Source organism: Saccopteryx leptura, chromosome 3 (genome assembly GCF_036850995.1).
Source record: "Saccopteryx leptura isolate mSacLep1 chromosome 3, mSacLep1_pri_phased_curated, whole genome shotgun sequence".
Taxonomy (NCBI): domain Eukaryota; kingdom Metazoa; phylum Chordata; class Mammalia; order Chiroptera; family Emballonuridae; genus Saccopteryx; species Saccopteryx leptura.
The window spans coordinates 335,939,122-335,955,191 of NC_089505.1; the positions used below are offsets into that span (position 1 = coordinate 335,939,122).

General features: G+C 38.0%; 1 protein-coding gene across 5 annotated transcripts in view; it reads left to right on the top strand.

The window, feature by feature from the left end:
* The window catches only part of VPS13B (vacuolar protein sorting 13 homolog B), an 887,459-nt gene that overhangs the window by 58,596 nt on the left and 812,793 nt on the right, over window positions 1-16,070 (top strand). For all 5 annotated transcript variants that reach the window (XM_066379210.1, XM_066379212.1, XM_066379209.1 and 2 more), the window contains exon 7: window positions 8,925-9,099. In XM_066379210.1, the coding sequence (XP_066235307.1) occupies window positions 8,925-9,099 (175 nt within the window). The remainder of the gene's footprint in view (window positions 1-8,924; window positions 9,100-16,070) is intronic.

Here is a 16,070-nt window from a genome sequence, read left to right on the forward strand (position 1 = left end):
ACATGTAGCTGGAGCAGGCCAAATGAGACTGAACCCTCCCTCCATGGAGCAAGGGGGCAGCTTACCTTCTCGTGTCCCCCTTTCCACAGCACAGATGTGTCAACCGGTGGGGCCGGGAAGCCTGGCAGGCTTCAGTTCAATGATCTTTCTTTCCAGTCTTGAAGTAGGGCCCTGATAGAATCCTATGAAGCCCTTTAGGGCGCTGGAGCTTTTAAGAGTGTATGCCAAAAGCTGGTATTTCCTGACTTCTTTTGGGCCTTATTTGCTGTAAAGCCAGTAGCCATGGCCACTATCACAGCCACCATCAAAGCAGCCCGGCCCATGCAGGTTCGCATTGGATTCGGACAGTCGGTAAAGAAACAACGGAGCCAAAAACTGATGGGCCATAGTCTTTAATCCTAGCTTGCACCAGCAGGCAAGCAAAAACACACACTGGGCTCCAAAACCCACTCACATTCAGTGCTCACAAAAATACTGACTTATCCGAGTTTCCTAGAATCAAAGGTTTCTAGCTCACCAGACTTATTCACCTCTGTTCCCCATCTCCTTCCTTCTCCCTGCACAAACTCTGCACTAACTGGCTTCTCACTCAACACTTCGCCATCTTGGCTGCTTCTTCTGGCCTCCTCCACGTGGCCTTTCTCTGCTCTCTGCTGTGATCTCTCTGCTCTCTCATGGTAATCATCCCAGGAACCAAGAGAGCAAGCTCCCCTTCTGCCCCTATTTTATAGTGTAGAAATCCAAACCTTTAATCCAATATACAAAATAGGAAGTCTCTAATACAGAGTCACTTATCTGGGGCTTGATGGGATTGTACCACCCCACATCAAAAAGGGTGGGAAAGGCTTAATCCCAAAACCAAGCCTCAGGCTACAAGCATTCTGCCTGCCCACAGCCCACAGAGACACACATTAATATCACCTGGGTGACGGCCTCCATGTGGGCAGCGCTATTTTTAACAAAGTGAGCATAATATATTTTATCTGCCCAACATTTGCCTTTTCTGTTACTTCATTATAGACTTTAAAAGCCATGCTCAGAAGATCTCACTGAGTGGCTTGACTAAGAGAGCAAAATTGGGAATTCAGTGTTTAAAGAAGCCTATTAGACAGAGGAAAGAAAAGATTTGATCTGCAGTGGTAGGTGGTTGGAGACTGCGGAGGGTCTGAGTTTGATTTAGGGTGAGACCTCAGGTAGTGGGGGGGGGGGTAAGGCAATGCCCAGATAGACTACAGATTGAGAGTGAAGTTGAGCCTTAGTAAAGAAGATGCGATATCCCTATACAGTGAGGAAGTTAAGAAGGGTGGAGGTGTGTCTCCTTGAGGCAGGCAGGGAGGGGCTGCAGAGGAGTAGGTCATCTACATATTGTAAGAGAGTTTTGAGATTGCATGCTGCTAAATCCTGAGCTAGTGCTTGCCCAAACAGGTGTGGGCTGTTTTTGATTCCCTGGGGTAAGACAGTCCATGTAAGTTGCTGGGCTGCATTAGTGTCCCGGTCAGTTTAAATAAAGGTAAACAGAAAGTAAGAGTCAGGGTGTAGAGGAATGGTAAGGAAGGCATTCTTGAGGTCTAGGACCATGAAGTGAGTGGTGTTTGAGGGAATGTGTGACTGTAACTTGTAGAGATTAGGGACTACTGGATGGAAGGGAACTATCACCTCATTGATTAGATGTAAGTCTTGTACGAGCCAATAAGCCCCTGAAGGTTTTGATACAGGAAGGATGGGGCATTGCAGGGCGAGTCCATGGGGATGAGTAAGCCTTGATTTAAGAGATGGGTAATTATTGGTTTAAGGCCTTGGAAACAGACACAGTTACACAGTAAACAAAGATTTTATATATAAATTATGAATTAAGGAATTTAAATGAGTGCGCTTTACTTGTTTCAATTAAAATTATACTATAGATATTTTCTGACAGAGACAAGACGGGATTACTTACTCACATAGCTTAATATACAATTCTGCTTTTTTAAGTTTTTCAAAATGGCATGGAGTTGCCAGCATAGAGGGGAAGAGGAGAGAAAGCAGACGGATGGACAGTGTGAACAGCCGATGGAAAGAAGGAGGGTCAGAATCTGCAGGAGGAGGAGGAGGTTAAAGTGCTAGAGCTCTGAAGAGAGGGGAGAGGGTGAGGGGGAGAAGGGCATAGTTGTAGCGGAAGCTGGTGGGGAGAGGGAAATGGGTAAAATACAGCTGAAGCCAGTGGGAGGGCTTGAAGAAGAGAGACAGGCATTGCAGCCGGAGCCACAGCTTTTAAGGAGGGAGGAGGAATTTAGGAATACAGTGGAGAAGGGAGGGGCCCCTGGCCAGCAGGGGAGGAGAAAGAGAGACTGGTATTTGCAAGTGAATAATAAAGAGGATTCAGCGAAGAGAGGGGAGGGGTTTTCCTTGGAGGGAAGAGACTGGAGTGAAAGAGATTTGCAGAGGAGACTATAGAGGGGTCCTGAGAAATGGGTGCCCCCCTGGGGGGTCAGGCAGGAGGAGAGAGAGTTGGGAGTCCGTGGAGAAGGAAGTATTAGGAGCGGAGGTTTTAGGTGAGGTTTCTCTGGCCAAAAACGGCTTGCGTGTAGAACAAGCAGTACAGAGATTAAGGACAGGAGCGAAGGGAGAAGAAAGGCTTGCACGTAAGGAATCTCTGATGTCCTCCCTGTCCGGTGGCAAAAGTTGTCAAGATCTCTTAGGATATTGTAATGGTAGTAGAAAGCAACCTCGCTAGGCGCCTAGACTTTCGAGGAAGTCCGTAGAAGCAGGCTGCTTGCAGTAGAAACCTCCCAAACAGTGAACCCCAGAGAGTAGGGGAATAGTCTCTGAGGCCTGAGATTGGGAGGAGCCTATGTTCCAAGGGGAGCCTGGCTGGACAGATTGGCCTGGGAGGAGCCCACAGTAGAGGAAACTGGTGAGAGAAGGGGGCGTCCCCGCCTTCAGTCACAGTTCTGAGAGGTGAGAATCTTCGTAGAAAGAGAGTCTCAGACAAGAGGTCATCACCCTAAGGCCGAGATCCCGAGACGTGGGAGGAGGGCCTGGCTAGGTGCGCCTAACTTTTGTAGAAGTCCATAAAGGAGTAGAGACAGACCACTCGTAGATAAGGGGTCTGAGGTCAAAACTGTCCGACCAGGAAGGGGTGTTTTTGGAGAGAAATTTGGAGGCCAACCAGGGAAGGGGAGGGGAGAAACTCCTTACCTTCCTGGTCTGGCAGGGTTCAGGACAGGGTCGGACTGCTGGTCGCTCAACTGTGCTCACACAGCCTAATAGAATCAGGGGGTTAGCGCGGACGAGCTGCCACTGTCCACTGCTTCCCTGGTTGTAAATTCGGCTGGCAAGGGGATTCTTCAGGCAGTCGATACCCTGTCCCGGGTTTCAGCACCAGATGTAAGAATGAGACGGCACTCGAACTCCAGGTGTGCAGGCTTTATTAGAGGAGAAAGACCTGCCTTGGCACTTCTCTGAAAGAAGGACCCCAAAAACAGACTGAGATAAAACTTTATAGGATTGGGGATAGCCTCGAGCAAGGGTGTGCTGGTATGTTCAGCTTTCTGGAATACTCCTCTTTGGGGTGATTGACCAGGTTCCTGGAATTCCTTTGTTCCAGGGGCGATTGGTAATTAAGGGTGGAGTCAGGCAGCCAAGTGGAACAGCAAAAGGGCAGTTGTAATTCATGTATCTATCAAATATTAGCTTTTGATCTGTGGTTTCAAAATGTTATTAAAATCTTAGAGTATGGGAATTTTTCAGGTCAAATCTTTGGATACACGTGAAAATTGGTTCTCTAAGGAATTGGTATAATTATCAATGTGTATAGTTAGTCTCAAGTGTAAATCTTTTGTTCTTTGATTACATAATAGTTTTCTTAACCTCCTTCTATTTATGTATCCTTGAAAAAGAATTTACACAGTGACTTGTGATCTTTTTTTATTTATTTATTTATTTTTATTTTCTTCTTTTCCAAGTAAGGGGAGGGGAGATAGAGAGACAGTCTCCTACATGCACCTCAACTGGGATCCACCTGGCAACTCCTGCTGTCTGGGGCCCATGCTCTGTCCTTCTGTGTTCATGCTTGAAACTGAGCTATTTTTAGTGCCTGAGCTGGATGCTCCATGGAGCCATCCTCAGAGCCCGGGGCCTGATGCTCTTGAACCAATTGAGCCATGGCTGTGGAAGGGGAAGAGAAAGGGAGAGAAAGAGAGAGAGGGAGGGAGGGATGGAGAAGCAGATGGTTGCTTTTCCTGTGTGCTCTGACTGGGAATTGAACCCAGGACTTCCACACACTGGGCTGACGCTCTACCACTGACTCAGCCAGCTGGGGCCTGATTTGTGATCTTGTTAACCAAGTTTCAATCTGAAATAGATATTTATTATTGAATTACATGCCTCTGAATGCTAAATTTTGTAATGGAAAAGTTGAGCCTAAGTCTGAACACTGTATTGACGACTGTGCTTGTTTGGATATGGCTGTATAAACTATTTACTTCTACATTAAAAAAAATAGCACTTTTGCCTGACCAGTGGTGGTGCAGTGGATAGAATCTCGGACTGGGATGCTAAAGACCCAGGTTCTAGACCCCGAGCTCGCCAGCTTGAGCGCAGGCTCATCTGGTTTGAGCAAAAGCTCACCAGCTTGGACCCAAGGTCGCTGGCTCGAGCAAGGGGTTACTCAGTCTGCTGAAGGCCCGCGGTCAAGGCACATAGGAGAAAGCAATCAATAAACAATTAAGGTTTTGCAACAAAAAACTGATGATTGATGCTTCTCATCTCTCTCCGTCACTATCTATCCTTCTCTCTGACTCTCTCTCAGTCTCTGTAAAAAAAACAACAAACTTTCTATTTTATGTAGCTCTATGATACTTATTTATATTTTTATATGAAATTCTCTTGTTTTTTCTTGGTAGTGATCAGGCATGAGTGTTTTACTTTTTTGCCCACTGTGTGTAGTGCATTTTGGTTTGTTTACATTTTGTTACTTTCCCCTTTTGAATTAGCTTCTTTGGCAGATAACCATGGAAACATATATTCAATAGTATTGTTACTTCTGTCTCAGGATAATGTTCTTACTTTTTATCTGTAAAAAAGCCTTGAATCTGTTAGTAAAGTTGGAGAATGTTAGGGTACATTCAAAATATATTTTGCAAAAAGATAATGGATACACAGAAGCCTTTCTATATGAAATAATCTTATTGATCATTAGTATAAGTTATTGGGAAGGAAAATTAAATGAACTTGAGGGAAATTTAGTGTTAGCACGTAAGTGAGTGTGTATTTTTAAAATTAATTAGCCATGGCATTTCCTTGTAAAATGCTCCTTAATATAAATAAATTTGACTTTTTTTTTTTTTTTAAGTGAGAGGAGGGATGATAGTGAGACAGACTCCTACGTGTGTCCGGACAGGGTGGATTGGCATCCACCCGGCTACCCATGTGTCTGATGTGCTAATCAACCAGCTATTTTTTAGTGCCTGAGGCATATGCACTGGACCAACCTAGCTATCCTCAGTGCCTGGGGCTGACCTATGAACCCGTTGAGCCTCTGGCTACAGTAGAGGAAGAGAAAAGAAGGAGAGGGAGGGGAAGAAAAGCAGATGGTCATTTCTCCTGTGTGCCCTGTGAATTGAACCTGGGACGTCCATACACCAGGCCGACACTCTATCCACTGAGCAACCTGCCAGGGCCAATGTGTTTTTTGACTCTAGTCATCACTAAATAAGAGATAACAAATTATGTTTAACTGAAAGAAATTTTGAGTTTTTATTAATAGTATGCATTTTGATGTAAGATTTGCTGTTTTGAATTAGATCCATTAGTCTTCCAACTCCTAGTCCTAGGAAATATGTATTTAAATCACCATAGTTGAACCTTACTGATCACCTCAAAGATAGGGGATTTCCCAAAATGTTACAGATACCCTAATTATTTGTATAAGCCTCTTATGTCTGTTTGCTTTTGAGTTTATTTATTTCTAATTTGGGTAGGCTTTTTATAATTTTCTATTTTTTGAGAGAAATATTTCATAGAGGTACATAATTTCTTTAACATTTCTCCCATTTTTGAAAATTTACATTATTTTAAATAGTTTTTCAGAGGAATGCAAGTCTCCCCATAAAGCTTTGACCACATATCTGATTAATTTCTTAGGAATGATTTCTATAATAGCAAATATCATATTTAGGGGTTTAAACTTTTTAAGGGCCTTTGATCTGTATTGCAAAATTGTTTCCAGAAAGGCTAAACTACTGTAAATACTTATGAACATTTAAGGGAGTGCATATATAAATATTATACTTTTGCTATCTTTAAATATTATGTTTTAAAACTTGCCAATTTGGTGAACAAAAAAAATATATTTTCAAACTAACATTTATTTGATTATTAATTAGTTGCTGCTTTGTTGAGAATATGTTCACTTACCATTTGTTCTTTGAAAAATCCATTCAAGTTTTTAAATCTATTTTCCTATTGGAGATTACTCTTACTTATTTTATGCTATATATCATATATGAAATATTATATCTTTTAAAATTATAAGTTTATATATTTTATATATACAGTGTGGGGCAATAGTAGGTTTATAGTTGTGAGTACATGAAAGAGTTTATTCTTGTATTATTATTTATTTTATTTTCTATAGGTTTACAGTTGTAAACCTACTTTTGCCACACCATGTGTGTGTGTCTATATAATATATACATATATATTACATATATATAGTGTATATGTACATATAAAGGGTTGATTCTTTGTCATTGATTTTGCTAAGATTGTTTATCACTGGTGCTGTACAATATTTAAAAGGATGTGGTAAAAATTAAAAATGGAACTGCCTTATGACCTGGCAATCCACTTCAGAGTATCCAAAGAAACCCAACACACCAATTCTAAAAGAAATATGAAATCAGAATAAAGCATAGAATCTAGTTGATAGTAATATACTAATGTTGGTTTTTTACATACTACAATATGTAATATATAGAATAGTTGTGACATAGTGCCACATGGTGACAGGATGTTAACAATAGTAGGGATGAGGAGTATATGGAAACTCTGTACGACCTTTGCAGTGGTTTTATAAGTTTAAAGTAAGAATTTTATTTTTAAAATATTAACAAAATAGAAGGTTGTGGTAGAGAAATCTCAAAGGTAGAAGAGCATGACAGGTCTGTGCTGCATACTTCTTTCCTTCTTTCCCTCCTCCACACCATTTTCTTACTTTTTCATGGTCTGTTTAATGTAAGATTTTTAGGTCAGTTTTAAGAAATCTGTACTCCCATTTGAATGTGGCATTTTACACCCCTCCCCCCAATGCAGCTTTCTTCACTGCAGTTTTTTTATGCCTTTAGCCTGAAAAATATGATTACCATTACTTCTTTTTCATGTTTCATAGACACTCAAATACCAGTGAGTCAAAATAAACCTTCCAAGAGACTTGACTTTATGGCTTAATTGGTTTTATTCCATGTTTATATAACAGCAGGAAACCATTATACCGAGGCTGTGTTTATAATCCATTGATGTCTCTTTCTGTGAGGAGAACTTTGATTGACTAATACATATCCTATTTTCTTGTGATTAAACTTATTTCTTTCTTATAATTGATTCATATTATAAATTTTGTCCTGTTTAAGTCTCTTTATTTAAAATTTGTTTGAAAAAGTTTCCTGAATATATATTTTCCTTGGATTTTCATATTTAATTATAAAAGTTTTATTATGTTCATACTTCCATAGTTGTATTTTCTTCTCAACATATGTTTTTAGGATGTGTATGTATTCTCTTTGGTTAATAAAGCTGGAAAGAGTGATTAAAGGTTCACTGAAGTGACATCATGAAACTTTATTCTTGGTTGTGACAGATCTTTCTGGTTTTGGGGGGAGTACTATCATACTCTTAACATTATAGAATGGTTACAGTAGTCCCCCCATATCTGTGGTTTTTCTTTCCATGATTGTATTCATGCTCAATCAAGATCCAAAAATATTAAGTGAAAAATTCCAGAAATAAATAATTCTTAATATTTTTCAAAAAATTTTTTATTAAGTTTATTGGGGTGACATTGGTTTATAAAATCATATAGGTTCAAGCAAAAAAAACCCCTCATAGACAGACAACGGTATGATGATTACTGAAGGGAAAGGAGGGGGCGTAAGAGAGGATGAAGTGGGGATAAATGGGGATGAAAGGAGACTTGCCTTGTGGTGAACAATTCGTAGGTTTACATTTTTGCACCATTCTGAGTAGTTTGAAGAAACCTCACTCCATCTTGCTTCATCCTGCCTCATCCTGCCTGGAATGTGATTCATGCCTTTGTCCCCCATAGCCGTGCTGTATATGCTTCCTGCTTGTTAGGCTCTTAGTAGCCCTCTTGGCTGTCAGATCGACTGCTGTGTGGTATTGTAATGCTTGTGTTCACATAATTCTTACTTTACTTAATGGTCCCAAAGCACAAAAGTAGTGATATTGGCAATTTGGATATGCCAAAGAGAAGCCTTCAAGTGCTTCCTTTAAGTGAAAAGGTATGTATGTTTAGGAAAATTGTATGTATAGAGTTTAGTATTATTGGAATTTCAGGCATCCACTGGTGGTCTTAGAAGTATCCCCTGCAGATAAGAGGGGGGCTGCTGTATTTTGGTTATATAACTTTCTTTCTGGAATAGTTATCTGTAAATCCAGTGTGATTATATATATCTTTTCACTATTTGCATTTACATCATTTGGCTTAATAGAGTTTCTTTCTAAAGTGTATTGATTAGAGCAAAATTTGTTTAATTTCTAAGATTTTAGAATAAACTATTTTGGCTTAAATATTAGAAATGTTTCGGATATTATGGTTTCTCTTGTGCTATTCTAATCAACACTTTTAACATTTCTCTACTTATGTTAAAAGGTACACCCTTTGATCATGATTTTGTTGATGTTTTTTTTTCTTCAAAATACAGATTCACACCTTAGTAGAGAGTTTGAAACTTTCTATCACAGATCAACAACTGCCTATGTTTATCCGTATAATGCAACTTGGGATTGCTCTTTACTATGGGGAAATAGGCAATTTTAAAGATGGAGAAACAGAAGACTCTACCTGTCACAATAAAGATATGTTAGGAAACATTACAGGTAAATATAATAAAACCTTTATTTTAGAACTGTCATTCTTACAAACTTTTCATAATTGTAAAACTTTAAAAAATACATTGAATTGATTCTTACAGTGTTGTGGGATGATTTTATTTTGGTGTTTGACACTGATTTTTTTTTTTCTACATGCTTGATACTATTCTGATTTTCTTTTTTCTGCATGCTAAAAATAACTTTAATATTTCCAATATGTACAAATGTTCGGAATGTTTATTATATAAAAATTAAGTTAGTGCAACATCAAGATTTCCTAGTACATTATAGTATTAATTTTTTTTTTGCAAAGGGTCACCACTAGTAATTATAACTAAGTTATATGTACTTAATTATATTTAACTATATGTAGTTATTATACTTAACTATGTTGCTTCATTGGAGGATACCTACCTAATTGGAGCACTAATTGATGAAGTATTTGCTTCATTGAAGTAGGTTAACTGCAATTATTCAACTCATTATTCCTTTACTGAAGCCTATTGTATATAAGACAATATATTGTCTTATTGTATATTGTATATTGTCTTAATATATATTGCTGTTGATAATGTAGGAAAATATAGAGCTGAAGGGATTTGCTCTCTTCCTTTAAAATCTTCCAATATAATGGAGCAGAAAGACATGTGAAATTTTTAAGTATGATGTATAGTATTAGAATGATAGTATGTTTGTTTAAATAGAGGTATGAATATCTGAAGTGAAATATGATAAAAGAAATGATTGACTTTGAGTTGGCATTGAGCCTGAGACTCAGGAAAAATTTGGAGATCATTAATTCCCACAGATAGAGCTTAAAAGCTTATCTAAAGATAAGGACATTTAAGACTTAGGACCAAATAACTCAACTTAAAAATGGGAAAATGACCAGAGTGGACATTTATCCAAACAAATGGCCAAAGATGCTCAACATCATTAGTCATGAGGAAGAACACAAATCAAAACCACAATTAGATAACAACTCATAACTGGTAGTGTGGTTACAATAAAAAAAGATTCATAATAATATGGCAGGTATATGGAGAAGTTGAAACCCCTGTATGTTGCTGGTGGGAGTGTAAAATGCCATAGCTGCTTGGAAATAATCTGATTCCTCAAGAAGTTGAACATAGCGTTACTGTATCATCCAGCAATTCTACTTCTAGCAGAATTGATAACATATGTTCATATAACAACTTGTATGTGAATGTTTATGGCAGACTGTTTTGTTTCCACAATGTAGAAACAACCCAAATATCCATCAGATATTGATGGACATTTATTGTATATAAACAATTTGGTATACATTGGAATATTACTCAGCTATACAAAGGGATGGAATGCTGATATATGCTGCAATTTGATGAACTTTGAAAACATCTTAAGTAAAAGCATCCAGTTAAAAAGAAATGTATGATTCCATTCATATGAAATTCTACAATCAGCAAAACTAATTTTTGGTGTTTTGAAAATTTTTGAACAATGTTTTCTGGAATAGAGGGGCAATGGAAAATTATTGGAAAGGGCGTTAGAGAATTTTTTGAGATGTGTTATTTTTTGAGAGGATTCTTCCATTAAAAATAATGTTTACTTAAAAATTTTTTTATTAAGATTATTTTTTAGAGCAGTTTTTGGCTCATGGCAAAATTGAAGGGTAGGTTTTCCATTTACCCCTGCCACCACACACACATAGCCTCTGTTATTATCAGTATCCCCTTCTGAGTGGTACATTTGTTCCAGTGAATGAGATCACATTGACCGATCATTGTCACCCAGAGTCCATACCTTACCATTTAATCTTAGTGTTGTACATTCTGTGGGTTTGGACAAATGTATAATGACGTGTCCGTCATTATGGTATCATACAGAGTATTTTCACTGCCCCGAAGGCATGGTATTTTTGTAATTCATCTGTGTTGTTCCATACATCAGAAGTTCTTTCCCTTTTATTGCTATAGGTACATTGTATGAATATGCCATATGAATACTGGGTGGGGCAAAAGTAGAATTACAGTTATGGGTATGTGAAACAGTTTATTTATTGTTTATTATATTATTTTCAATATGAACAACAACTGGAAACCTAGTCTTGCCACATACCCTGTATACAATAACTTAGCCATTTCCCTGTTAATGGATACTTGGGCTATTTCTAGTTTTGGCTATTATAATTAAAGCTGTGCTGGACATGAGTCTACAAGTTTCTTGTGGACACGTGCTGTTCTTTCTCTTGAATAAATACCTAAGAGCACTTGTAGTTTTTTTTTAAACAAACTACCAGATTTTTTCCTGATGTGGTTGTGCCATTTTACATTCCCATCAACAGTATATGAAAGTTCCAGTTGCTCCACATCCTGGTTAACATCTCTTTGTCAGTCTTTTAGCCATTCTGATGAATGTATTCTGGTATGTTGTTATAATTTATTTACACTTTTCCCCAATTAGTTTGAACTTTTTATTTGGTTATTGACATTAATGTATCTTTCTGTAGTATGTATTAAATACTTGCTTATTTTTAAAGCTGTTTGATTTTCTCTACTTATTTTATAGTCTGAATTCAAGTTCTTTGTCATATACATGTTTTGGGATTTCTTTTTGCCAGACTTTGACTTGCCTGATTCATATTTTAAAGATGTCTTTTGACCAGAAATTTTAAATATTGATTAAATATAATTTTAAATATTTCCTTTATGACTATTGCTTTCTGTGATCTAAGAATGTTACTAGGTTTTTCTGTATGTAAAAAAGGAGAAAGCAACTCTGCTGTTTCTTTTCAGAGGAGTCTGAATTAATTTTCTCACCTATCTAAATCAGGGACCTTTAACCTTATACAGTGTGTGTTGTGCATTTGACACTCTGGTAAAGCCTGTGAACCTCTTCTTATAAAGCTTTCATCATCTTGATTTTGATATGTCTTAGTGTCATTTCTTCATGTTACTTATGATTGGAATACATTAAAGTTTTTGGATCTGTGGGTTTATAATTTTCATTTCGAAAAGTTTTGGGCGTTATTTTTAAAATATTTTTTTCAGTTCCCTTCTCTTTTCCTTTGGTGTCTCTCCAATTACATCTATATATTAGGCTACTTGAAGTTTGACAGAACTCTCTAATGCTCTGTTCACGTTCTTTTTCATTTTCTGTTTCATTTTTGATAATTTCTGTTTCTGTTCAGGTTTACTAATTTTTGATAGTTTCTATTTCTGTTCAAGTTTACTAATTTTCTGTATCTAATCTGCTATTAATACCATCTACTTTATATTTAATCTCAGATACTATATTTTCATATTTATTTATTTATTTTCTTCTTTTCCAAGCGAGAGGAGGGGAGATAGATAGACTCCCGCATGCATTGTTCATCTGGGGACCATGCTCACAACTGAGCTATTTTTAGTGCCTGGAGCGGAGGCTCCACTGAGCCATCCTCAGCACCTAGGATCGATGTGCTTGAATCAGTTGAACCTTGGTTGCAGTGGGGCAAAAGAGAGATATAGAAAGAGAGAGGAGAAAGAGGAAGGGGAGGGGTGAAGAAGCAGATGGTCGCTTCTTCTGTGTGCCCTGACCAGAAATCGAACCCAGGATATCCACATGCCAGACTGATGCTCTACCAGTGAGTCAACTGGCCAAGGCCCTATTTTTCATCTTTAGAAGTTCACTTTAATTCATATCTCTTCTTGTTTATGCTTTCTTGAGTATTGCATTTTATTTATATAGCTAGTTTTTAAGTATAGCTGTTTTAATGTCCTTTTTTAAAACTAATGCTATGAACTAGGCCTTTTTATATTAACTGAATTATTTTTCTTATTCTGCATTATATTTTCCTGCTTTTCACATGCCTGATAAGCCATTTTTTAAAATTTAAAATTTTATTTTTTGTGACAGAGCGACAGAGGGACAGATAGGAATGGAGAGAGTTGAGAAGCAGCAATTCTTTGTTGTGGCTTTTTAGTTGTTCACTGATTACTTTCTCATATGTGCCTTGACTAGTGGTGGTGGGGTGGGGAGGTGGTACTGTAGTAGAGCGAATGACCCCTTGCTCAAGCCAGAAACCTTGGACGCAAGCCCGTGACCTTAGGCTTCAAGCCAGCGACCATTGACCTCAAGCCAGAAACCATGAGGTCATGTCTGTGATACCATGCTCAAGCCAGAGACCCTGTGCTCAAGCTGATGAGCCCACGCTCAAGCTGGATAAGCCCATTCTCAAGCCAGTGACCTTGGGGTTTCGAACCTGGGTCCTCTGCGTCCCAGTCTGATGCTCTGTCCACTGCGCCACTGCCTGGTCAGGCCTGATAAACCATTTTTAATTTGATATCAAGTATTATGAAATTTTTCTGTTGAGTGCTGGCTTTTTTTGTATTCTAAGCAAACAGTTGAGTTACTTAGAAACAATTTAATTTATTTTAAGTCTTGCTTTAAAGGTTTCAAAGTAGCCATTAGTTTAGGTCCAGTTTTGTCCCACTATTGAGACAGTTGCCTTTTTGAGCACTTTGCCTGATGTCCTGATATTAAATTTTTTTTTCTCTTGCTAGTGAGAACACAAATTATTCCTTTGTATAAGCCATGGGGATTTTTTTCCTCTGCTCTTTTTTGGTGGTTCTTTACATGGCCTCAGGAAACTGATTAACATGCAGCTATAGATTGGAGTGACATCCTTTATAATCTCAGGAGCTCTTTTCTTAGGAGCTTTGGTATTTGGTCCTGCAAGCTGTAGTGCCTTAGGCTCCCTGGACTCACTACTCTGCCTTACCATGTAAGGAGACTATTGAGGCCTGCTTGGATTCCCACTTCTGTGGCTGTGACTTTAGAAACTCATTCCAGCCTGACCAGGCGGTGGCGCAGTGGATAGAGTGTCGGACTGGGATGTGGAGGACCCATGTTCGAGACCCCGAGGTCACCAGTTTGAGCACGGGCTCATCTGATTTGAGCAAAGCTCACCAGCTTGGACCCAAGGTCACTGGCTCGAGCAAGGAGTTACTCTGTTTGCTGAAGGCTCACGGTCAAGGCCCATATGAGAAAGCAATCAATGAACAACTAAGGTGTTGCAACGCGCAACGAAAAAGTAATGATTGATGCTTCTCATCTCTCTGTTCCTGTCTGTCCATCCCTCTCTCTGACTCTCTCTCTCTGTCTCTGAAAAAAAAAAAAAGAAAAGAAAAGAAAGAAACTCATTCCAAGCAGTAAGCTGGGGCAACCATAGCACTCATTTCTTCGTTTCCCTTCTCTCAGAACTTACTGGTCTTCATTGACTGATATCCAGTGTCTGAAACCATTGTTTTATATATTTTCTTTTTTGTTGTAGTTTTCTATGTGCTTTTATGTTAAACATATTAAATAAAATTTAATAGGAAATCTAATAAGTATCATAGTTGTAAAGTAACAATGTGTATAAATGACATTTTGAGATAACTTCACAATTACTATTTGCTATAGTTGTGATTTCGATAGGTTAGAGTTTAAGGTACTACCGATGCAACTCTGATTTGTTACCTATGTTCACAATGAAAAGAATGTTCCTTTTTAGTTATTTAATATATATTTTTCTATTGGAATTCATGGAGTTTCTGAATTCTGTCAAAGAGCTCCAGTTTAAGATGCACTGTTTCAAAGGAAAAGAGTATTTTAGGAAATTCTGACCAGAGATGAATGAGATATTCCTTCTTCCCCCGCCCCCGGCCCTAATTCATCTTTTATATAAGGCAGTGAACGAAGACTCAGAACTTCAAAACATCTTTCATTATAATCTCTCTTATTTTTTACTAATATTTGATATAAATTATAGTGACTGGTTTCTCATACCTCTCTTAGTAACATTTCTTTCTTTTGTTTCAAAAGATCAAGCAATGGATACTTCTTGTGTTTTAATGGTTCTGACAAGAGAGTTCAGCTCTGTGGACCCCACGTGGTCACTACTTTCTGGGTTGTGGTGACCTGACTTCTTAGGACAGTGATAATCAGTGATGATGTCCAATTTAAGGTCTTACTAGGGACAGATAATAACAGGCTTTATTTATTCTCTAATAGAAATATATATAGTGTTTGTGGTTAAATAGAATATATAGAAAATGCAAAACATTTTCTGGATTTGTAACTTTTATAATTTATTTTGAAGTAAAATGTCTAAAGTCTCTTGGTGCTTATATTTTAGGTACTCTAGTTAATATTTTTAAATCTTTTCCTTTCCAGACAGAAGCAGGTAAATAACCATGTGTTATAAACTATGTGTAGGATGTTCCAAGGGTCTCCTGTCATCAGACTAAAAAAGTTATGTAGTTTTTCTAGCCAGAAAGCCTAACTGTGGATCTGAATGAGGATGATACATATTTTTTAAAAATTGAATATATTGGGATGACACTGGTTAACAAAATTATATAGGTTTCAGGTGCCCATTTCTTCTTTTTTTTTCTGTTCTTTTCCACCTGAGAGGAGGGGAGATAGAGAGACAGACTCCTGCATGTGCCCTGACTGATCCACCTGGCAACCCCTGTCTGGGGTCAGTGCTTTATGCATCAGAGGCTATGCTTGCAACCAAACTATTTTTAGCACCTGAGGTAGAGGCTTCATGGAATCATCCTTAGCACCTGGGGCTGATGTGTCAGAACCAATAGAACCATGGCTGTGGGAGGAGAAAAGAGAGAGAGATAAAGAGGAGGGAGAAGGGAAGAGAAGTAATTGGTTGCTTCTCCTGTGTGACCTGACTGGGGATTGAACCCAGGACATATATACACCAGGCTGACGCTTTACCACTGAGCCAACAGGCCAGGGCCTGAATTTTGTTAAAAAGTATTTTTTCCCCCAAATTCCATGTTGTTATACCTGTTTTATTTGTTTTGTTAGACTAATGTTTTGTCTTTACAAGATGGAATAGGAGTGGTTGGACTTTAAATCTATAGCCTGCTAATTCATAATGACATAAAAGTTCTTTGCTATAATTTTCATCTATAGAATAGAAAAGATACTAATTTATGTTATCTACTAATAAG